General features: G+C 40.9%; 1 protein-coding gene across 4 annotated transcripts in view; it reads right to left on the bottom strand.

The window, feature by feature from the left end:
- The window catches only part of LOC117410695 (connector enhancer of kinase suppressor of ras 3-like), a 90,802-nt gene that overhangs the window by 50,015 nt on the left and 16,279 nt on the right, over positions 1 to 24,508 (bottom strand). For all 4 annotated transcript variants that reach the window (XM_034017437.3, XM_034017442.3, XM_034017441.3 and 1 more), the window contains exons 2-13: positions 22,976 to 23,139; positions 14,419 to 14,621; positions 13,671 to 13,758; positions 12,226 to 12,267; positions 11,114 to 11,233; positions 9,889 to 9,948; positions 6,561 to 6,629; positions 4,994 to 5,140; positions 3,844 to 3,968; positions 3,217 to 3,413; positions 2,765 to 2,854; positions 233 to 489 (exon numbers count right to left, since the gene is read on the bottom strand). In XM_034017437.3, the coding sequence (XP_033873328.3) occupies positions 233 to 489; positions 2,765 to 2,854; positions 3,217 to 3,413; positions 3,844 to 3,968; positions 4,994 to 5,140; positions 6,561 to 6,629; positions 9,889 to 9,948; positions 11,114 to 11,233; positions 12,226 to 12,267; positions 13,671 to 13,758; positions 14,419 to 14,621; positions 22,976 to 23,139 (1,562 nt within the window). The remainder of the gene's footprint in view (positions 1 to 232; positions 490 to 2,764; positions 2,855 to 3,216; positions 3,414 to 3,843; positions 3,969 to 4,993; positions 5,141 to 6,560; positions 6,630 to 9,888; positions 9,949 to 11,113; positions 11,234 to 12,225; positions 12,268 to 13,670; positions 13,759 to 14,418; positions 14,622 to 22,975; positions 23,140 to 24,508) is intronic.

The raw sequence follows: 24,508 nt of genomic DNA, 5'->3' as shown, positions 1-24,508 counted from the left end.
CAGCCAGTCCCCCCCCCATCAAGGTAAAGCAACACAGTCCTGTGCAGCACGGATATGTTTCAGGCATTGGGTAATGACTAGTCTGAAGGAACAGTCCAGCACAACAGCTTAACACTGAAGGTGCAGAAAGACAACTGGGACAGGAGAACAAAGCAGCTTGGAGACTGAAAGGGACGTCCCACAAGCAACACAATCACTGCGTCAATAGCTTAAGCCTTGTGATCCAACTGACCAGTAACGAGGGCTCCGCGGCGGCGGTTTTGGTGGGAGGGGTGACGGGAGTCTTTCGGGCTGTCTCTTCCTGGTAGGGGATGGTGGCGCTGCTGTGCAGGTCTGAACTCACAAAGTATCTGCTGCCTCTGATGTGATCCACGCCTCGCATGAAATTCCTTTCAGTCACAGATCTGTGGAGCTGCTGCATGGAGGGACTTTCTTCCATAATCGTTGGGATCCACTCGTTGCTCATGTTTCTGTACAAGACGTCCTCTCCTGAAATACAACCAATGGCTTGACTTCATTTTAAGGCAATGAACCACAGATTCCTAAAGAAGTTGCCCTCCATTTCTTGCCCTGTCCATACTCAGAAACCAGCAAACACTGCTTGGTAAAGCTGGTTAATAAACATTAAATACCCAAGCAAAAAATCCAAGGGGGGATTAAACAACAGCATGTCAATGAGTGTGTTCCTGTGAAATGACCTCACTTACGATCCAATGGTTTTCAATAGGGTTCTGTACCTCATTAGTTGTTTATGAGTATGTACCAAGTTTCAGGTTGTTTTATGAACATTCTAATTGATTGTTGTTACTGATTTGACCCACTTATAAACTTGAGATCCAACTACAGTAGGTATGGTATAGCTATGGTCATGCTGACAAAACTTGCTGACAGTAACCAAGTGAAATTCAGATTTCTACTGTTTAATAAGCTAGCCCTAAAAACTTTTTGCAAGCTACTGGATCGTTTCTATCTAACAGCTGCAAACAGCTGTTTCCTAGAAGAAGCCTCTTTTTGTGCTGTAATATCTAGAACAATAAGCCATGTTCCATCCACACCCTGGAGCTCTCAAGAGGACAGCTGCTCTGCTTCCAACCTCCTTCCTCATGACAGAGAGGCACCACTAGTTAATGCATTTATATACCTCAACTTGTATTCTACATCGATCCTCTAGTCAACTCCAGGTCCATTACTAGGTATAATCATAGACATTTAGAAATACTAACCGAAACTTAATATTCAAAGACAAAGTTTCGACCAGAAGCCTTTTTATAGAAGACATTGACTTCTAGTCAAAGCTTTTGTCATTGAATTTAGGTTTCTTTCAGTATTTCTAAATGAAGCACTATTGCGTGTGTAATAGTTATGGATGGTACTTACAGGCATGACAGTACAAGTGCAGGTGCCCTGTAAGCTATATAGTTCCAGGACTGTTATCACAGAGTAGGGTTACCATATGGCTCCAGATTAACCGGACGCTTTGAGACAGACCGGGATTTCAAAATTCCCCCTAAATTGAAAGTAATTCACGTATAAATGAGCTCCACCTTTGCTGAGATTAATCCTGCTGTGGTGGAATTGCTTGGGCGCAGCAAACAAGTCACACTGATCAGCTGCTTCTGATCAGATCTTAATGAATGAATAGCTAATTTATCGATAGAGCAACGAGATTGTATTTGCAGAATAATATGGGCGACTGAATTTTAACAAACAGAAAAAAATAGCGACTGGCTGCAATTCATTCTTAGTTTAATACAATTATTTGATGCGCATGCGGGTATTTAAGCATCATTCTTAATTGTAGCTAAGGATGGTTCATTTACACCTTCATTTATTTCAATTTAGGGGCAAGTTTGAAATCCCGTTCTGTCTCACAGCGTCCGGTTAATCTGGAGCCACATGGTAACCCTATCACAGACAGAGCCACTGTCCCGCTTAGGGACTGTTTAGACTTAAGTGTATAGCCACTGCCACTTCCAATAGCACAGCCTGGAAAGTCAAACATTTATATGTACTGTGGCAGGGCAACTAGCCCTGCGCAGGGAAAATGTGTGTTTGTGGCAGGGAGAGTGTTAAAATCTCCCTGTAAAACTAATTTGTTAATTGTTTTACTATTAATTATCCCCTGCACCTGGCAATCATTGTAAATTAGAGCCAGGTGCAGGGTATGTAAAGGAAGCAGCCAGTCTGCTTGGGGCTGCTGTGTGGAGAGCCCGCTAGTGTGTGCAAGCGTATAAAGAGAAAGGTACTGTGTGGAAGCCTTTTGTTTGTGAATCGTGTTATTTGTTGAAAAACTGTGTGTTTTGTTTTTGTTTGCTTTTTGTTTTGGCAGGTAAACAGCTTAGCTGTCCTGTTTTATAGTTGAGTGTGTTCCTGTGTGTTTTAATTAGTGCTCGTGAGAGCTAGGTGTTTATTTTTGTTTTTGTTTATTTGTGTTTGAATAAAAGTGCGCAACCGCGCTAAAACTGCAATTCCTGTGTCTGGGTCAGTTAGGGGCAACGAACCCGAGTGGAAGCAGCTCGTTTACAGTACCTACTAACAAGCCTTTTTAAATCTGTACCGATATATAATTGGAAAAGCCCCATGCACGCTGCAAACTCACTACAGCATAGAAAAGCCCCATGCTAGAGACTCACTACATCTTGGAAAGCCCCATGCTAGAGACTCACTACAGCTTGGTTATGTATCTCTTGATACTTCTCAGGCATTTATTTCCACATTTGCTGTTCCCTGCTGCCTGGATCACATCATGTATTGTGTAACATACCTTTTCTTCCTTGTGTCCATGGCTTTGAAAAAGAATCGACTGCCCCCAACCAGCTTCCATCAACAGGCATTGAGAGAGGACGAGGCTTTCCTACAGAATATCAACATTATTTTAATGTGTTAGGAAACACCCCTTGGTCTTTCATTTCAGCTGCCTTCTATTATATGGTTTCAAATGTATTTGTATTGCAATTACATTTAAAAATAAATCTGCAACAATACGTTGTACCCAGGAGGCTGCAACAGTTAATAGCAAAATTGTAAAGGTCAGGGGTGTTCACCAGTTGTCGAATGCTCTTTCCAGATTTATTGTGTTATGCATTAAAGTCTATTGAAAAGCACTGATAACAAAGGGTCTCTGTTTATGTACAGATTAGGAACCAATGGAGACTGCTTTGTGCCAGCCTCCTCTCAATGTACTGCAGCTCCACTGAGACTTTATACAGGACTAACCGTGGCACTGGCTTCTTCCCCTCATCTTTGTGGGCAGCACACTTGCTTCGATAGGGGAGACGCCCAGGTGATCATAATCAGCGATGGTGAACCGGCGTCTGCTTTCTTGATCCAGAAAGGAATTGGGCGACTCCGAGCCTTTTGGCTTTAAAGGACTCTTATACACTCCAGAGAAGTGAAGACCACCTTTCCCATCTCTTCAAAAACAAACAAACAAACAAACAAACAAACAAACATCTGATTACCACAGCATTTGAAAAAAAAGAAAAAAAGTTTTTATAATACAGGTTCTGTTTCTATGGGGTTACCATTTCTCAGTGGGTTTTGGGCTGATGAATAAGTAAGAACTATATATTATATTACATTATATTTGTAACAGCATATTTTGGCAAAGAGTCAAAAAACAAAAACTAACACACATGCCTACATTCATTACAGCTAACGTTTGTTTGGCCAGTTTGCTCAATATAAACTTTAACACAGTACCATCGATAGTTTATGCATCCCCATAACCAATTCAAAACTCACCCACCCACATTAATTTCACTAGGTCTTACATTGTGTGCCGACTGCAGCTAAGTGTGTATAAATGAGCCTTTGTGAGCTGCTCTGTGGGAATCTGCATACCGTGGGGTGTATGGAACAGCAGGCGGTGGAGGGATGTAGAGATCCAGAATAGCTGGCTTCTCTTTCTTCATGGAGGTGTCCATTGTGCTGCTCGGGGACTGAGCTGAGCTTTGAGAAGGACTGGTCTGAAACAAGGAAAAGGCAGTTTAGAAAATCTTAACATTTAGTACCAAAGCCCTCAATATCTTTCAAGAGGGCTATTGTAATGTTATAGGCAAAGGGCCTCTAATCAACTGCTTTTCACCCATAAGAGCAACTTTACACTGAAATTAAATTATAAAGCACATTGAATGTATTGGCTGCTGCTTGGGATTCATTTTTTATTTTCCATTTTCACCATGTTTTTACTTTGTGATACTTCAATGAAAGTTTAGTTTCGACATCTAATATTGGTACAAACATGACAGTGTACAGTTAGGGGACCATGTACTGATATGTATGCTATGTACTGGCAATGCTGTTTAAATAAACATACAAAATAACAAACAGTAGCTTTGCAAGTCATGTCTCAAGAAAAGCTCAAATCTGTTCAATCATTACTGAATATAATATTTAAAACGTTGCCAGTTATGAACCCTTCTAGAGCTGCAAACCCCAAACTGACAAACTGGCTATCAGACTGTTGGGTAATCAACTCTCTGTACTGGTCTGGCTAATGCCAAACTGGCTACCAGACTGCTGGGTTATCAGCTCTCTGTACTGGTCTGGCTAATGCCAAACTGGCTAGCAGACTGCTGGGTGATCAACTCTCTACTTTTCAAAGAAGGTTTTTTTTTTTTTTTTGTTACAAAAATTATTATTATTATTGATTTCTTAGCAGACAATTCTAAAAATAATACAGGCAGAAAGAAAAAGTACAGTACAAAAAACTGAAGTTGAAGTTGTAAATGAGTATCTAAAATTATAACTCATGTGAAAAGATTACTTGTTATTGTACACATTTCCCTCCCAGCAGTATCGGTGTGGTTTTTAAACATGCCCCAGCTGGCAAGTGGCAATTAAAACTCCAAGCTGTCAGGTGTAATGTTTACACGAAGCTAGCTAATGTGAGCCAAATTGTGATGAATCACGACCATAACTTCCCTAGTGCATTGTCCTAATCCAGTCCTTGTGTAAATGCAATTGGTCCCCAGTCATAAACAGCAGTTACCTGTGCGAGAGGAGGCTTCCAGCGCATGTTTTTCAGTGGCGCAGGGGTAAAGTTGGAGCTGCCCGTGGGTCTTTTCTTCAGGAGAAGCACAACACCAGAAGGATCTTCACGGAGCTTGCCAACGAGGTTCTTTAACTGCCAGCCAACCTGTTTCAAAAGCAGGAAGATCCAAGAGTTAAACACAAAGAGCCCTGAAAGCATTGCATGATGGTATAGAAATCGCTCAGAGGAAGCCGTGGCTTTTCACTGCTGTGCCTAACAAGCCAAAGGGCTTTTCTGCCCCCTTCATGTTATGGTATTGCCTTCAACAGGGGTCCATTTGTAAACAAAAAGGTACCGGATATTAGAACTAAGGAAGAGGGATAGCATTTTTGTTTTTAGACCTAATGTACTGACCTCGAATTGCAGCAGCTCCCACATATGCTTCAAGTTTTTATCTGCTTGTGGATCAGGACTCTGTGCTTTATTGCAGGTGTGGGTAGTTGCATGCACACCTTTGCCCAGCCCTGTTTTACAATCTTTTTTTTTTTTTCCCTTCGGTTTATCGTTTGAAAACGGTTCAATTCTCTAATTAAAAAGGTACCAGATCTTGGATCCAGCACTAATGAACCCCTGGTTTTCACAGGGCCTGATAACTGAGGTGTACCTGCTGATTAACATGCTAAAGGGTTCATGCACACCCTCTTAGCTTGCAAGACTGGCTGAAATACTCTGTGATGCAATTTAGCATGAGTAACAGCATACACATTTGTATCTCTCATATTTCAGTAGGGTTACTATAGTTTAGAGATTAGCTACATTAGTACAGTGTGTGCCAACAGGATTTAAAATTAACATTTTACCATTCAGTTTGCAAAGCCAGTTATTGGGAAAAAAACAGCATAATATGCCTCTTCGGTTTAGGACCTAACTTGTGCTGGCAACTAGAATAATCTTGCTAAAGCAGAACCCTTGTCAATGCAACTTCAAGAAAAACCAAAGTCTGCATTATCAAACGTTATAGAGGTTCTCCATTATTCTTTAAGGAGCACCTTGGCATGGGTATGAAATGCCAGTTATCTTAACTAATGTATTGTTCGTGTTTACATTCACATTGTATTCTTTTTCTGTTTCAACAGAACTCTCAAACATGCTTAATCTCTAAGGACAGCTGGTACATCAGAGTGCAACCCTGTCACCCTGCAACACTGCCTCTGGTGGATGCAAGAAATATCACATCCAATAAATGTGGCCAGTATTGCAGAGGGACAGGCTAGTATTGCAGGGGGACAGGCTAGTATTGCAGGGGGACAGGCTAGTATTGCAAGGGGACAGGCTAGTATTGCAAGCGGACATGCTAGTATTGCAAGGGGACAGCCTAGTATTGCAGGGGGACAGCCTAGTATTGCAGGGGGACAGGCTAGTATTGCAGGGGGGCAGATGAATGGTTACACTCTAAGGCCACAGGGGTGCTTTAACCTTCGGAGTTCTGAAAAGTCATGAGGATGAGATGCAGATCACCATTATATTTAATCCCTGTACCGAGTTGCTCTAAGTTATGAAGGGACAGCGCAGTTGCAGTGCTTACCACAGTCTGGTGATTGACTTGTATCACCTCATCCCCAGCATGGATCTTGTGTGTTCTGTCAGCAGGAGACTGAAAACAAACAGGAAGAATGAACAACTCTGGAAGAATGAACAACTCTGGAAGAATGAACAACTCTGGAAGAATGAACAACTCTGGAAGAATGAACAACTCTGGAAGAATGAACAACTCTAGAAGAATGAACAACTCTAGAAGAATGAACAACTCTAGAAGAATGAACAACTCTGGAACTCCCTCCAACACCATATTACCAGGAGCTTTAATTGTGGCTCGCTGGTACACAGACTATTGCAACTGTCGCTGGCAGGCTGATATACAGTACATTGCTGGCAGGCTGATATACAGTACATCGCTGGCAGGGACAACAAGCACGTCATTGAAAAGAGAAAATATACTGCATGCTTCTATGTAAATCACACATAGGAATGTAAGAGAGGAATGGATGCCTCTATGTAAATCACACATAGGAATGCCTCGTCATTAAACTAGTCGTGAGTATAGACAGACCAGGAGTGGCGCAGTCAACATCAACCTTTGAAAATCAATGATGGAACTTGATGGAACACATTTAACACAAAAGATCATGTCTGCAACACTGTAGCTTTAAAACAGGGTTGTGCAATGCAACTACCAGCTCAGAACAGACCTTCAGCCATTAGCCATTGAACTCAGTATACTCTGTTTAAGAGACCACAGAGATTGGTTTACTTAAGCAGTCTCAGGCATTAATAACCCCTACTTTTTAAATGACTAGCGGAGATTAACCCTAATTACAGCACTTTCATTCATTGTTACCATGGCAATATACTGGCCATGGAAGGTTTCTGGCACAAAGCAAAGGGCAGCCTTGTTTATTTTCAGTCTATTTTTTGTCAATTTCTATTAAAAAAGTAATGTTTAAAAAGTAGTCAAATAGCATTGTTTGGTACCATATATTCTTAAGGCTACACTTTCGTCAAGGAGGAAACAATATGCTTCAAGAAAATGTTAACTGCATCTGAATTTTTGTTGTTGTTTCTGTGTAGTTAAGTGATATTCTAATTTTCTGATTCATAGCTTTAAAAATGACATCCCAAAAATAATCTGCTACGGGCCACAGAACACAAGGCTCCCTTCTTGATACATTTTCAAATATACAGTACTGTGTAAAAGTTTTAGGCAGGTCTGAAAAAATGCTGTAAAGTAAGAATGCTTTCAAAAATAGACATGTTAATAGATTATAGTTATCAATTAACTAAATGCAAAGTGAGTGAAACAGAAGAAAAATCTAAATCAAATCCATATTTGGTGTGACCACCCTTTGCCTTCAAAACAGCATCAATTCTTCTAGGTACACTTGCACAAAGTCAGGGATTTTGTAGGCATATAGTCAGGTGTATGATTAAACAATTATACCAAACAGGTGCTAATGATCATCAATTCAATATGTAGGTTGAAACACAATCATTAACTGAAACAAACAGCTGTGTAGGAGGAATAAAACTGGGTGAGGAACAGCCAAACTCAGCTAACAAGGTGAGATTGCTAAAGACAGTTTACTGTCAAAAGTCATACACCATGGCAAGACTGAGCACAGCAACAAGACACAAGGTATTTATACTGCATCAGCAAGGTCTCTCCCAGGCAGAAATTTCAAGGCAGACAGGGGTTTCCAGATGTGCTGTCCAAGCTCTTTTGAAGAAGCACAAAGAAACGGGCAACGTTGAGGACCGTAGACGCAGTGGTCGGCCAAGGAAACTTACTGCAGCAGATGAAAGACACATCATGCTTACTTCCCTTCGCAATCGGAAGATGTCCAGCAGTGCCATCAGCTCAGAATTGGCAGAAAACAGTGGGACCCTGGTACACCCATCTACTGTCCGAAGAAGTCTGGTCAGAAGTGGCCTTCATGGAAGACTTGCGGCCAAAAAGCCATACCTCTGACGTGGAAACAAGGCCAAGCGACTCAACTATGCACGAAAACACAGGAACTGGGGTACAGGAAAATGGCAGCAGGTGCTCTGGACTGATGAGTCAAAATTTGAAATATTTGGCTGTAGCAGAAGGCAGTTTGTTCGCTGAAGGGCTGGAGAGCTGTATACAAATGAGTGTCTGCAGGCAACAGTGAAGAATGGTGGAGGTTTCTTGCAAGTTTGGGGCTGCATTTCTGCAAATGGAGTTGGGGATTTGGTCAGAATTAATGGTCTCCTCAATGCTGAGAAGTACAGGCAGATACTTATCCATCATGCAGTACCATCAGGGAGGCATCTGATTGGCCCCAAATTTATTCTGCAGCATGACAACAACCCCAAACATACAGCGAAAGTCATTAAGAACTATCTTCAGCGTAAAGAACAAGGAGGAGTCCTGGAAGTGATGGTATGGCCCCCACAGAGCCCTGATCAACATCATCGAGTCTGTCTGGGATTACATGAAGAGAGAGAAGCAACTGAGGCTGCCTAAATCCACAGAACAACTGTGGTTAGTTCTCCAAGATGTTTGGGCCAACCTACCTGCCGAGTTCCTTCAAAAACTGTGTGCAAGTGGCCTAGAAGAATTGATGCTGTTTTGAAGGCAAAGGGTGGTCACACCAAATATTGATTTGATGTAGATTTTTCTTCTGTTCACTCACTTTGCATTTTGTTAATTGATAAATATAAACTATTAACATGTCTTTTTTTGAACGCATTCTTACTTTACAGCATTTTTTCACACCTGCCTAAAACTTTTGCACAGTACTGTATATATATATATATATATATATATATATATATATATATATATATATATATATATATATATATATTTTGTAGGCAAGTATGATTAACCTTACAACAGCAAAAAAAAAACAACTTAATTCACCGCGACGACGATATTACTCAGTTACTACTTTAATGGAAATTACATTTGGAACCAAAATGATAGATGCTCAAAAATAAAAACCAAACTGAAATTACCAATAGCTAATTATACAGGTAAAAAGGTGAACCAGAACACAACCAGGCTGAGCAAAGTTTAGGAGAATAATAATAGCTACGCATTCAACATCAAAGCAAACAGAAACATCATTGTGGATAACAAAATACTAGCCGGTATTAGATTTGAAAAAAGGATTTGCTATCCCTCTTTTTATTTAATGGCAAGCCTGTTTGTACTTAGACGACTATAAAATCATGCAAGGTGTGATGTTTTTAAGCCAAAGAAGTTGTATATAAAAAAACTGGAGGAAACTGTGTCACCCCACCCCCTTTTCAAAGTCTCACTAGCTATTTCTAATAAGAAAACAAACAAGCCTTGTACCTGCATATTGTGCGTGAAAGCTTTTACTTACATTTTCTGTGGTTCCAGTGATGACATGCAGACCATCATAGGTTGATTTGATATACATGCCCTGAAGACAAAAACAAAAAGGCAACAATAACTTTATAGCATAGATCTAGGTATCCCAAATCTAGGGAAGAAAAGTCAAAATACAAATTAGGAGCATTCACTGTAAATGTCAGCAGTTATACAAGTTTGAAGCACACTATTCAAAAAGCTATGGAGTAAATTAAATATGAATCCATAACTTTCAACCTTAAAACTAACTAAACTTTGTTAAATTATATAAATGGGCTGTTAAACTAGGACCCTCAATAAAAAGGGCAGCAGTGTGGAGTAGTGGTTAGGGCTCTGGACTCTTGACCGGAGGGTTGTGGGTCCAATCCCAGGTGTGGGACACTGCTGCTGTACCCTTGAGCAAGGTACTTTACCTAGACTGCTCCAGTAAAAACCCAACTGTATAAATGGGTAATTGTATGTAAAAATAATGTGATCTCTGTATAATGTGAAATAATGTATAATGTGATATCTTGCAAGTCGCTCTGGATAAGGGTGTCTGCTAAAAAAAAAAATAAAAAAAATAATATATATATATAATAATAATAATAATAATAATAATAATAATAATAATAATAAAACCTCTGATGTGTGTGAGCTGCACAGTCTCATTAAAGGCATGTCTTACCAGCTCTGATGTGTGTGAGCTGCACAGACTCATTAAAGGCATGTCTTATCAGCTCTGATGTGTGTGAGCTGCACAGACTCCTTAACGGCATGTCTTACCAGCTCTGATGTGTGTGAGCTGCACAGACTCATTAAAGGCATGTCTTACCAGCTCTGATGTGTGTGAGCTGCACAGACTCATTAAAGGCATGTCTTACCAGCTCTGATGTGTGTGAGCTGCACAGACTCATTAACGGCATGTCTTACCAGCTCTTATGTGTGTGAGCTGCACAGACTCATTAAAGGCATGTCTTACCAGCTCTGATGTGTGTGAGCTGCACAGACTCATTAAAGGCATGTCTTACCAGCTCTGATGTGTGTGAGCTGCACAGACTCATTAAAGGCATGTCTTACCAGCTCTGATGTGTGTGAGCTGCACAGACTCATTAAAGGCATGTCTTACCAGCTCTGATGTGTGTGAGCTGCACAGACTCATTAAAGGCATGTCTTACCAGCCCTTCCCCAGCTCTGATGTGTGTGAGCTGCACAGACTCATTAAAGGCATGTCTTACCAGCCCTTCCCCGGCTGTGATGTGTGTGAGCTGCACCTCCTCCACACATGTGCACAGACTCATTAAAGGGTCAGAGGTGGTCCTCATCGTCTGGTCACAAATCCCATTCAAAATCTTGGACTGGAATATACATAAGCAGGTTAGCAGGAAGGGATCAATATAGTGTACATGGCAAACCTGTAATTGTGAAATGATCTGCTTTTAACCAAATCCACTAGGTGACAAGACACTCTTGTTATTGTCTTTACTAAACACACCTGCTATCTTACTGATAACTGTGGAGACTTATCGGGTCAGTCAATTCCTTGTTCTTTTTTGTGACTGTAAGGAACTGGTTTATCAAACATTCCTGCTGACTTCTTCCAAGTGCTGACTGGGCAAGCATTTGATCTGAAGCTCTGTCCATGCAACTTCATACAGTTCTGCAATTGTTTGTATTAAAGAAGATAAACTACCCCCACCAGCAGCTTTTTATAAGAGTCAGCAAGAGGAAGCCCACCAGCAATGGAGTCGGTCTGGTTAATGCCACAAGCAGGAAGTGCTAATTAAAGGTGTTACAGTTTTGCAGTCACTATATAAAGCAGCCAAATGCTGCATGCATTATAAATAAACGAAAAGGCAGATCCTTACAGCTTCATAATCCTGCAGTTCAGCTGTCTTTTTTTCTGAATAGGTTTAACTAAACTAATAGGCTTTGGTCGATAAGACATGTCACAACTAGTCTAGGACCCCTCCCAGCACAGGGTAAAATCATCACATTCTTCCCTCAGAAAACCATGAGACGCCAGAATATGAAACATAGAATGGTATTGTGCCAGCTTTTAACAAATTTTGTGCACGTAATTCATCTTTAAATTAGTTTCCATTACATGTATTATTTTATCTTATCTACTGCCATCTTTTATTCACTCCATTGTCAAAACAGCCGTTTCATGCAGTGTAAAAATGTTCAGCTCCTGAAGAGCAAGTAGTTTGTGCATTTTTCACAGTGCTAGATGGTATAGAATTATTTCATACTGTAGGTGTTGCTACAACCCATTGATCCAGTGTTTGTTACATTGCTATCATGACCACTAATGCATTAAAATATGCTGTGTTCTGAATATACTTACGACTTCAAGGATTTTCTCCTCCATTTCAAACACTGTGCAATCCTAAAACGAAGAACATTTGTTTTACAGTTAATTTGGTGCTTACTGAACAGTTTCACATAGATTTTTTCAAAGACTTTGTGTATGGAAGACTGAACATCACAGATGGAGTATGTTCATTGGTCATCCAGACATGTCTGCAAAGACTAGGGCCGAGGCACACGGTGCACATGTCTGCATGCATGTTATATAAAATACAGGACTAGAATCGAAAGGTTTAAAATCAGAAGAAACGAATTGGAATAGAAGGCCCTGTATGATGAGCGCAGCAAATTCAATACAAACAGCAGCAATAGTGAAGCGGGCCCGCCATGCACCATCTGACTGCAGCTGACACTGAATACATCTGCAGGACAATCAATTCAACTTCAAAGACTATGTACATTCTGCCCCTTTCTTCCAGGATCAGTCCCTCTGTAATAAATCCTAGCACAGTGCCAGCAATGAACAAGAACACATCCAAATACACATACATACAAGCTGCTGTGAGGCCCAGAGAAAGTGCTACATACTAGAATGGTGAAAGCCAATATAACTAACTTCCATTAAACAATCTGATTAAAATGATAATTAAGATCACCTAATGTGTATGTGTGCAAGCTTTTTGGTTCAATTCATTTGTTCTTATAAAATCTGTTTGTTTGTTTGGTCATGCCCTTGCATCAAAATGGAACCTATCCCACGAGAACAGCCTTAAATATAGCATCTGGTGATAATACTTAATAAAATACTTTAATACTTAGGGAATTCCTCATAAAGGGTTCATTGTCGTTTGTGTTTCTTTAGGAAATCTGTAGTTGGTCTGTTAAATGACATACAGGGTATCTTCAATACACTGTATAATATAGGAAATGTGTTTCCTGATGTCCATCAGCGATACAATACATTGTCTTTTTTTCATGTTGCTGTAAAATGGAAAATAAAACTATGAGCTAGTTGAGGCTGATTGCAACACACGCCAACTTCCTTGCCTTTATTGAGGTCGTTATTAAGAAAGAGGATCTTCTCATTTCTAGTCTTTACACCAGTGGGCAAGAGTACATCATGCAGACCAACTGCCATTTCAATACCTTCTTCTCATTAAACAATAACACCCAAGGCAAGTATGCAAGCAGACAGGGGAGGCACGGAGAAAGGGGGGGGGGGGTGGCAGAGACAGAGACAGAAGGGCATGCAGACCTGCTGAACTGTGCAAGCGGACAGGGAAGGCACAGAGAAGGGGAGGGGGGAGACAGAGACAGAAGGGCATGCAGACCTGCTGAACTGTGCAAGCGGACAGGGAAGGCACAGAGAAGGAGAGGGGGAGACAGAGACAGAAGGGCATGCAGACCTGCTGAACTGTGCAAGCGGACAGGGAAGGCACAGAGAAGGGGAGGGGGGAGACAGAGACAGAAGGGCATGCAGACCTGTTGAACTGTGGTTGTGAGATCCAGACACAGCTGAATGATTTTGTTCTTTGTTGATGAGAAATCGCTGATCCCAGTCAGGGGTGTCCTGTAACCAAACAGAAAAGTCCTTTTAGACCGGCACACACTGGAGCCATGGAGAGATAGACAAGCTTTTGGAAGTGGTTTCCTAAATAGATTTGCAGTGCTGTGTCAGTTATGAACTAATATAATCAAGTGGTTTTAAAAAAAAAAAAAAAGTGAATGTACTTCCAAGCCAATTTCAGTGTCTGTGCATCTGACCGAATTATAGTAGGATCCTTGGGTTACAAATGACATAGTATTTCACTGAATGCGCAACATTATAAAACAAACAAACATTCTGACAAAGTTACATTTAAAAAACACAGTACTTGTAGTTTATGAGCAATATGTTAGTTGATGTAGTTTTTCTGGTAGTCTTCCAGATCTTGTTTGCTTTCCCTGCTCACCTGTGATGTTGGATCAGGTAGACTGGGGCGTGTCTCACAATATTGCAGCATGCAGTGGTTTGCTAGGACAGCCCCCAGTTGTAGTTATGTAGGAACGGTGCACAGTCATGACAGCTGACAGCGTGCAAATTGTAGCTGCCAGCAGCTACAGAGGGGGTGCCGACACACATTACTATACGTAGAGGGATCTTTTCAAGTCACTGTTACAGAACTTATGGTTTTGCAACTATACATTTTAATCAGCCACTCACACCATTGTTAATTAGTTAACGTATTACCTGTCCAGCCACGCAAGCAAGGCCTTAGCTGCGCCTATAAGTTCAACCACAGAGGTCAGGAAGTCATTGGTAGGCTTACGAGATGTGCCTCCATCATACGAGGGATTTTTCCTCCTGCTGGCTATCGAGTTCTGGAGTTTGCCCATTGAGGCTCGCATCTTCACAACTAAACTCTTCAGGTTGTCAGTTTCAAGGCCATAATTCTGAAAAAAAAAAAAAAAAAAAAAATTATATATATATATATATATATATATATATATATATATATATATATATATATATATATATATATATACACACACACACATATACACACATATACATATATATACACACATATACATATATATATATTCAGATAACAAAATTAAATCTAATACTACTGTACCGTACTGCATGGTATCTGAATGCTGTGCAGGGAATATAATGTAATTATGCAGATTTTTTAAACCTTGATGAAATATTTATTACACAGATGTTTGTCTCGGATTTAAAGAACAAAAAACAAAGCGCTTTGATAGCCTTATTGTGCAGTTGGACATCTTATTTCTAATGCATTGCTATTTTAAATAGCATTTTACTGCACATTGGTCCTTGACTACCCCATGTGAGCTCTCTGCAAGGTTAACCCTACAACACAAGTACATGGTCTGTATCATTACCAAGAACAGGGTACAAACCCGGATTCCTAGGGACACCAAACCACCTGAGAGGCAGACAGAAGCCCAGCATGTATTATACTCCTGTTTCCCTGTGGAGGTTTCGGTTCTACAAAGTACAAAAGCAAGCCCATATCCATTGGCATTCCTAAAAATATGTAAAATAAAACCCTGAAAGATCTGACTGGATTTACCACGAAGCACTGAGCTTATACCAACCAACAACCAATCACTGCTCTGGGTCCAGACTCCAGAGCAATGCACATGCCATACTGCACTTACTGTATAGCAAGACACACAACACAATGTGTCACCTGATCAGGTTAAAGAGGTTTACAGCTCTGCCAGAATACAATATATCCAAAATATATCCATACATTTTACAGTAATCAGGTGGTTTATGGTTTCCTTAATAAAGGTTTTAGCATTACTGGTATGCAAAACACAGCTTAGTACCTACCTACCTATAGCTACAGTAGCTTTATATGAAACAGCTAGTGGGACTGTAGACTTTTGCAGCTCAGCACCAATTAACATTACATAACCAGACTGGGCACACAGGGCAAGTGTCTGAAATTGTTAACAATAGCAGATGGTAAACATACTTATCAAGGCCCAGAAAACTTTTTTATTGGCATTCAGCACAAGCAAATGTACAGCTAGCAGCCAACAGAAACATGCAGAACCTACTGCTCAACAGAAACATGCAGAACCTACTGCTCCACAGAAACATGCAGAACCTACTGCTCCACAGAAACATGCAGAACCTACTGCTCCACAGAAACATGCAGAACCTACTGCTCCACAGAAACATGCAGAACCTACTGCTCAAAAGAAACAGGCCAAAGTACACATTCCACAACTTTCCAAACTCTCAGCTGCCTGCCTGACACGTGTTTACTTACACACCTCGCAGAAATGGTTCAGAAAACATTTGTTTTACCCTCAAACAGTAAAGGGGAGGGTTTGGACAATGTGAGGCTGATTGGAAAACAAAGTTCAACTGAGATCTGCATGTCAATGAAAGAGTACTCTTAACTAATGTATTCTAGTTTGGTATCACTTAGCATCATTTTCCGTTTCCGTCATCACTTCTCTTAAAAGCACTTCTGTTGCTTCAGTATAGCTCTCAGGAATCAGATCCAATCTCCAGGTACAGCTGGTACACCAGCGTGTAACCAGGACCCTGTGCCCCCACACTGCTATATTCTTACTGATGTAAGCTACGGCCAAATATTTAGCATGAGTTTTTTTAGGATTGAGACATAACAAAAAAAAAAAACGAAAACTAAAATGAACAACTTTTATTTAACACAGTATAATCAAAGAAACTACAAAATGACATTGTAAAAGTCTACCGGAAGCCATACAGTATTTCATGCTTTGAAATGTTACATTTGTCAGTTTTTCGTTAAGTACATGTCTATGGAAAACTACAAAGTGGTATGTAATTCAGCATGTTGCCGTAACATTATTCAATAGGTTTTATTCGACTTTATGAAGCAAAATTAGTTGATTCTATAGGGTGATGCAAAACGTTTGGCCATAGCTGTATTTCTTACATGCACTAGATGCATTAGAGGATAGCCTTAGTCCATGTCTGGGGCATGCACAGCGTATAATATTACTCACAGAGAGACACCAGGTGATTGGAATGTTGATCTTGCAGGAGTGGCTCAATTTCACTCAGCCTCAAGGGTCCCAAAACAGGAAGCACAGACAAGGAGCAGGCTGTTCTACAGGGACTGAGCACAGACTGTACTGAATCTATCAGTGACAGGCAAGGAGCAGGCTGCTCTAGAGGGACTGAGCATAGACTGTACTGAATCTATCAGTGACAGGCAAGGAGCAGGCTGTTCTACAGGGACTGAGCACAGACTGTACTGAATCTATCAGTGACAGACAAGGAGCAGGCTGTTCTACAGGGACTGAGCACAGACTGTACTGAATCTATCAGTGACAGGCAAGGAGCAGGCTGTTCTACAGGGACTGAGCACAGACTGTACTGAATCTATCAGTGACAGGCAAGGAGCAGGCTGCTCTAGAGGGACTGAGCATAGACTGTACTGAATCTATCAGTGACAGGCAAGGAGCAGGCTGTTCTACAGGGACTGAGCACAGACTGTACTGAATCTATCAGTGACAGGCAAGGAGCAGGCTGTTCTACAGGGACTGAGCACAGACTGTACTGAATCTATCAGTGACAGGCAAGGAGCAGGCTGCTCTACAGGGACTGAGCACAGACTGTACTGAATCTATCAGTGACAGGCAAGGAGCAGGCTGTTCTACAGGGACTGAGCACAGACTGTACTGAATCTATCAGTGACAGGCAAGGAGCAGGCTGCTCTACAGGGACTGAGCACAGACTGTACTGAATCTATCAGTGACAGGCAAGGAGCAGGCTGTTCTACAGGGACTGAGCACAGACTGTACTGAATCTATCAGTGACAGGCAAGGAGCAGGCTGTTCTACAGGGACTGAGCACAGACTGTACTGAATCTATCAGTGACAGGCAAGGAGCAGGCTGTTCTACAGGGACTGAGCACAGACTGCACTGAACCTATCAGTGACAGACAAGGAGCAGGCTGTTCTACAGGGACTGAGCACAGACTGTACTGAACCTATCAGTGACAGACAAGGAGCAGGCTGTTCTACAGGGACTGAGCACAGACTGTACTGAATCTATCAGTGACAGACAAGGAGCAGGCTGTTCTACAGGGACTGAGCACAGACTGTACTGAACCTATCAGTGACAGACAAGGAGCAGGCTGTTCTACAGGGACTGAGCACAGACTGTACTGAATCTATCAGTGACAGGCAAGGAGCAGGCTGCTCTACAGGGACTGAGCACAGACTGTACTGAATCTATCAGTGACAGGCAAGGAGCAGGCTGTTCTACAGGGACTGCCCCAGAGGGATTGGAACCTCAAAAAACACATTCTAGCTAATTTCTGGATCTCCAGCCAAAGCATCAAACTTGAAGACCTCTAACCCGTAGTAGCATTTTTCATTTGGGCAGCATAAAGACTTCATCACATAAATCAAGCTAAACATTCATTCATTCACATGTCTTACAGTATAAAATACAATATGTTGTTTGAGAAGCTCAGGGTACAATGAAGACATCAATACTCCAGACTGTTGAATGCCTATGATGTAACAGAAGGAATTTGTTTAGACCAACTCGGCTATTAGAATGGGATTCATTCAGTTCTGGCAGTTCTCACTTTCAGCACTATTGTGCTTCAGCCACAAACCCACAAAGATCTGCATTCACACAGGTTTGAAAGAACAGACATACGACCTGTTCTTTGGCCCTGTCAATCTTGAGAACTCGATTGAAAACAAATCCCCTTGAGCAGTCATTTTACATTGTGTGTGTTTCACCAAAGACTGAAGTATTTTTATCACTGCATTGTACTACAGAAGGGTATTTTAGCACTGCATTACACTGTACAGAAGGGTATTTTAGCACTGCATTACACTGTACAGAAGGGTATTTTAGCACTGCATTACACTGTACAGAAGGGTATTTTAGCACTGCATTACACTGTACAGAAGGGTATTTTAGCACTGCATTACACTGTACAGAAGGGTATTTTAGCACTGCATTACACTGTACAGAAGGGTATTTTTAACACTGCATTATGCTTAGGGCTTCTGTTTTTCGGGTTTTATTAATTGTATTTTTTGGTGCTTATTTTTAGCTATTTTTGAGTTTTATGCAAATCGTTTTTTTCAGGGCTTTCGTTTTTGATATACTGTATGAAATTAGTGTTTTCGGTTACTTTCCAAAATGCTTGAACATTTCTTTTTTTGTGTGTGTGTGTGTGTGTGGCAAAATATGTATACTACCTCGACAGTACTTGCACACTTAAATTGTACCTTCTTTCCTTTGCCGTCTTCCACGGCATCCATGTGGTCACGGGCACATTCTTCTGGGGTTTTGTGTGGAGGCATTTTTGTACATTTCACCACAATTCTGTTTTAAATCCTCCGTATCTTAACTAATACAGCTTTAAATCCCACTAACAAGCCTCCATCCTGATTGTAATCTCGTTTTAAATCTCACAAGCGTCTCCAATAGAAATGTAGGAATGCGCTGTCACTCAGTAGTTGGGGCGGGCTTAAAGTATTCAGAACTAATCAATGATAGATACAAGTCAGGAAGGCGGGACATTGCCCAGCAGCACTGGGAAATGTATTTATTATTATTTTTGTAGTAGGTTGTATTTTTATTTTTTTAATGTGAAAGGGTAAAGTCAACGTGAATTGATTAACCATTTCCACAGTTTTTCCGGTGTTTTCCGGTGTTTTCCGGTGTTTTCCGGTGTTTATTGGCTATCCACCGATTAAATTTTTTTGTATCGGGGGGGGGGGGGGGGGGGATTTTATCGGGTTTTATCGGTTAAAACCGAAAATCAGAAGCCATAATTATACTGTACAGAAGGGTATTTTTAGTTCTGCATTATATTGTACAGAAGGGTATATAACTTGCGGTTCTTTCTTATCTAAACACACATCTCTGTTTTCACCAATGCTAGTGCAAAAGTGTGCATCGGAATGGTCCACTGGTAAGATCTACAGATCAGAAATAGGTTTAAAAAATAAGCATGTTCAAACCTAAATTAAAAACTGCTGAATTCAGAGAACTAATTCCCCTCTGATCAAGCTCTGTTCAGCATCGCAGTGTGATTCACCCAGTCTTTCTGCTGTTGGAAGTGTGTAATCTGGAGCACTGTGATTCGTCTGGTCATTTTGCTGTTTGAAGGGTTAACGGTGATAATGGGATATTTCCTGGCTTCTCACATTACTCACCAATTACTGCACTGCTTGCCAAAAAAGGTAGAGATGACTGTTAACCCGATATAGATTAAATATCCAGATGCTTAAACACCATCAATCTCAACCGATGCATAAAAACAGTCAGGAAACAATTCTCAAAAAAACAGGGGGAAGCAGGAGAATTTTTTTCAGCAGTCGAGAAACAAATTAGCAAAATCTACTAAAAAATAAATAAATAAACTGAAAACAATTACAGCGGAAAAACCAAAACAAAAATCAAAACCCCTTCAGTTTAGGAGGTACACATGTGTGGTTTAATTTGAGTCAAAACAAAAAGCACTCCCGAGCTAGTCATCAGGAACAAATCAAACATTCCACCCTCCTTAATCATTAACTTGGTAACTACATAATGAGACACACCATCGGGCAGACAGATGTTAAAACTGTTCTTCAGTGCACTACCCTGGAGTGTTCATTTTATAACCTTTAATACAGTGCAGATGAGGGACAAGGTACAACGTGGCATCTTACACCCAGAAAGACTAAAACTTATCTTCCTAGTGTAAACTTGTCCATCTGTTGCAATATGTACTGTACTCCATCTGGACAACCGTGGAAAGATAGATTCACTACACTGTGAAGGCACTGCCCAGCCGAGGCAGTGTGAAAAGGCAGGAGTCGCTGTGAGGATGCCAGGGCACCAGGAATAGATTCACTGCATTGTGAAGGCATTGCCCAGCCGAGGCCATGTGAAAAGGCAGGAGTCGCTGTGAGGATGCCAGGGCACCAGGAATAGATTCACTACACTGTGAAGGCACTGCCCAGTCGAGGCAATGTGAAAAGGCAGGAGTCGCTGTGAGGATGCCAGGGCACCAGGAATAGATTCACTGCATTGTGAAGGCATTGCCCAGCCGAGGCTGTGTGAAAAGGCAGGAGTCGCTGTGAGGATGCCAGGGCACCAGGAATAGATTCACTGCATTGTGAAGGCATTGCCCAGCCGAGGCTGTGTGAAAAGGCAGGAGTCGCTGTGAGGATGCCAGGACACCAGGAATAGATTCACTGCATTGTGAAGGCATTGCCCAGCCGAGGCTGTGTGAAAAGGCAGGAGTCGCTGTGAGGATGCCAGGACACCAGGAATAGATTCACTGCATTGTGAAGGCACTGCCCAGCCGAGGCCATGTGAAAAGGCAGGAGTCGCTGTGAGGATGCCAGGACTCTGGGATCCCAGAAGTAGGTCAGTTTAGGGGATGTTGAAACAGTGTAGAGAGGGTTTGCATAGATAGTAGGTTCCTGGAGCGGGACGTTCTTTTTAGTGGGGCTAGTGGGACATTTGTGTGGCAAACACTTATTTTTTAGCTTTGTTTAGTTTTCTTTATTAAATGTGACACTATGAGTACCATTGCTGGTACCCTAGTGTCAACACTCGTGTTTATTAAATCTGTATGCATGAGCGGTATGTCCACACCCAATGCTCTGTGGCTGCCATGGTATTGTTAAGTGATGACCCACATGCGTAACACATACATATTCCATAGAGGAAATGCAGCAATAAAGCCCTAATTTAATATCCCAGAGAGGTGGGAGGTGCACATGTCTCCTTTTTCTGCTTCCTTGTCATAAGATAATACATACCTCTATAAACAGAGTTGTAAATTCACAAGCCCCAACACCCCTCCATCCCAGTGAATGAATGCATCCTAATATTGTTTGAGTGTCATGAGCTACATTTAATTTTTAATTTAAAAAAGTGCTTGCTTGCAATACTGTAATCGTGATAATCTAGGCACTGAGGGGGAAAACAAAAAAAACTTAGCATGTTACTGAATTATGTGACATGTCCACATTTGCCAAATGCAGCTAATTTAATGTTCATATACTGCATTATGTAACAGTACATCATTTTCAGCTGGTAGATTCATCAGGACCTTCTGAAACAAGCTCTGCATATTATATTTAATTACAGTCTACAGGTAGACCTTCATCTGTGCTTGATACTGGTGAAGTACCTTTTTAAATAAAATATGCTACGGAGAAAAACAAAAAGATTGCTGAATCAGATCATTATAGAAGCAGCTAGAGACATGCTACTGATAGAAACCTGAAAAAAGCTCCATGTAGTGCTGAACACAAAGACTGTCATTAAACTGCACCCACATGCTGCACTTGTAGATCTATTGCATCATGTGGCTGCACAAAGGGGACAATTCAATGTTACTATTCTTCAGTTATGAACCAATTCATAGTTTTGTTTCCTCAAACAAATAAAACAAATTTTGCAATACCATCTTAACTAAGCATTTTTTTTTTTTTTTTTTAGGACGCTGCGTTTATAATCCATATTTCTGAGAAGTCTTTGTATAGTTGCAACTCTAATAAAAAGCGCCACTTATTATTCAGGGAGGGACAATCACTGTCTTAATTAAAGAAAGGCACCAGCTGAATGACTCTTCCCCTGTAGCTATGCTGTCCCTCATTTGAATGGACAGTGTATGCTGTTGTCAAGCACCCTGTCTGGCCCGATCCCTTTCCTTATTAAGCTGGGCTAACATTTTCTAGAAAGTGCTGTAAGGAATGGAATGCTGGATATTTCACGCAGCATGATTCACTTAACATTCTTTCCCATCATCTCAGCAGTTCAGGGATGCCTGGCTGGGACTGAATCTATTCAAATGACACATGGTCGCTATGTAACAAATAGCTTTTCATGATTTAGATAAACTAATGTGCAAATAGTAAATAAATATCTGCAACGGAAATGTATTTAATTTCCTAAAAAAGTTAAAATAAAACCATCTTGTTTGTGAATTTGGGTTCAGATTTCAAGGTCATGACTTTTCCACACACTATAGCATTAAGGAATTAAATACCGTGGCTTCAAACAGCAGTGAAGCAGATAGCTGACTGAACATTCCAATCACAGCCTTTTTTTTTAAATTTGAACAATGAAGCTAATTTGACCTGTCAAAAGAGACTACCCCGACTACTCAATTTTTCGGAGCCCCTTGAACTCCCTGGCTTTCATTTGTTCAGATGCTCCGACAGGTTCTGCTCTAAGCTGTTTTTAAGCCATGGGAAGCACTTTCCCACAAGCTGTGGAATCGTATGAAACTGACCAGAGCACAGAGCAGATCCACCGATTCCAGTACGAGCTCCTGGTGCCCAATCCGTGCAACTCCCAGCTCCTCCAGATCCTGGTGAGAAATCTTCAACAGCTGCTCGCCGTTTATCTTCTCTCGTTCAAAGCTACAAATGTATTGCTGAAGGGAGTCATCCAGACCTGCAAAGAAAAGAAAGAAAGAAAGAAGAAAGAAAGAAAGAAAGGCGCCTTAATAAGCAGAACTCAACTTCCTTTTAGAAACAAAAAAATAAATACAAACGGAGTGCATAGGTTCTGGAAAAGACGGGTTATCAAAGCTTTGTGGGAAAATTAAAACAAACTTTTGAGAAGTTACTCCAATTAAATTCAAGGACTTTTAAGACACCAAAGTTGTTCATCCTGTCCTTTATTAAATCTTTACTGTAGTACACCATGGTACAAGCCAAAATTAACACATGGTAGAGTGCTGTAAATGCTATATGACTATAGACTGCAAAATGATAACCCTAAATATTGGCAAGGCATACAGAGACGGTTCTGGGTGCCTAGTTAATGCTTAGAAAAGCTGTAGATATGTTAAGGTTGTTAACATCAATGTGCGGAAACGCATTTCTCTTACTGGAGGAGAGAGCTAACCCAGCAGCTCCACAGTATGAAGGGTATCAATGCTTTAAATCTGGAAATCTGTTTTATGTTATTACAGTACTGACTGTTCAGAAACAGGTTTTAGGAGTTTCTCGTAAGGGCACATATAGAACCTGAAGTGTCTTTTTGGAAGAGGGTTAGTAAACACTGTGGGCTTTATTAACTCCACAAGAAAATCCCAACAAGACTCCCTTTAAAAAGTTTTAAGAACATCAGAAAGTTTACAAACGAGAGGAGGCCAATCTCATCAAGCAGCTTCTTGAAGGTTCCCAGGGTGTCAGCTTCAACAACATTACTGGGGAGTTGGTTCCAGACCCTCACAATTCTCTGTGTAAAAAAGTGCCTCCTATTTTCTGTTCTGAATGCCCCTTTATCTAATCTCCATTTGTGACCCCTGGTCCTTGTTTCCTTTTTCAGGTCAAAAAAGTCCACTGGGTCGACATTGTCTATACCTTTTAGGATTTTGAATGCTTGAATCAGATCACCGTGTAGTCTTTTTTGTTCAAGACTGAATAGATTCAATTATTTTAGCCTGTCTGCATACAACATGCCTTTTAAACCCGGGATAATTCTGGTTGCTCTTCTTTGCACTCTTTCTAGAGCAGCAATATCCTTTTTGTAACTAGGTGACCAGAAATGAACATAATATTCTAGATGAGGTCTTACTAATGCATTGTAAAGTTTTAACGTTACTTCCCTTGATTTAAATTCAACACTTCTCACAATATATCCGAGAATCTTGTTGGCCTTTTTTATAGCTTCCCCACATTGTCTAGAGGAAGACATTTCTGAGTCAACATAAACTCCTAGGTCTTTTTCATAGATTTCTTCTTCAATTTCAGTATCTCCCATATGATATTTATAATGTACATTTTTATTGCCTGCATACTTTACACTTTTCTCT

Source organism: Acipenser ruthenus, chromosome 6 (genome assembly GCF_902713425.1).
Source record: "Acipenser ruthenus chromosome 6, fAciRut3.2 maternal haplotype, whole genome shotgun sequence".
Taxonomy (NCBI): domain Eukaryota; kingdom Metazoa; phylum Chordata; class Actinopteri; order Acipenseriformes; family Acipenseridae; genus Acipenser; species Acipenser ruthenus.
Note: the sequence above shows the minus strand (reverse complement) of the source record. Positions and strands in the feature narration are given on the sequence as shown.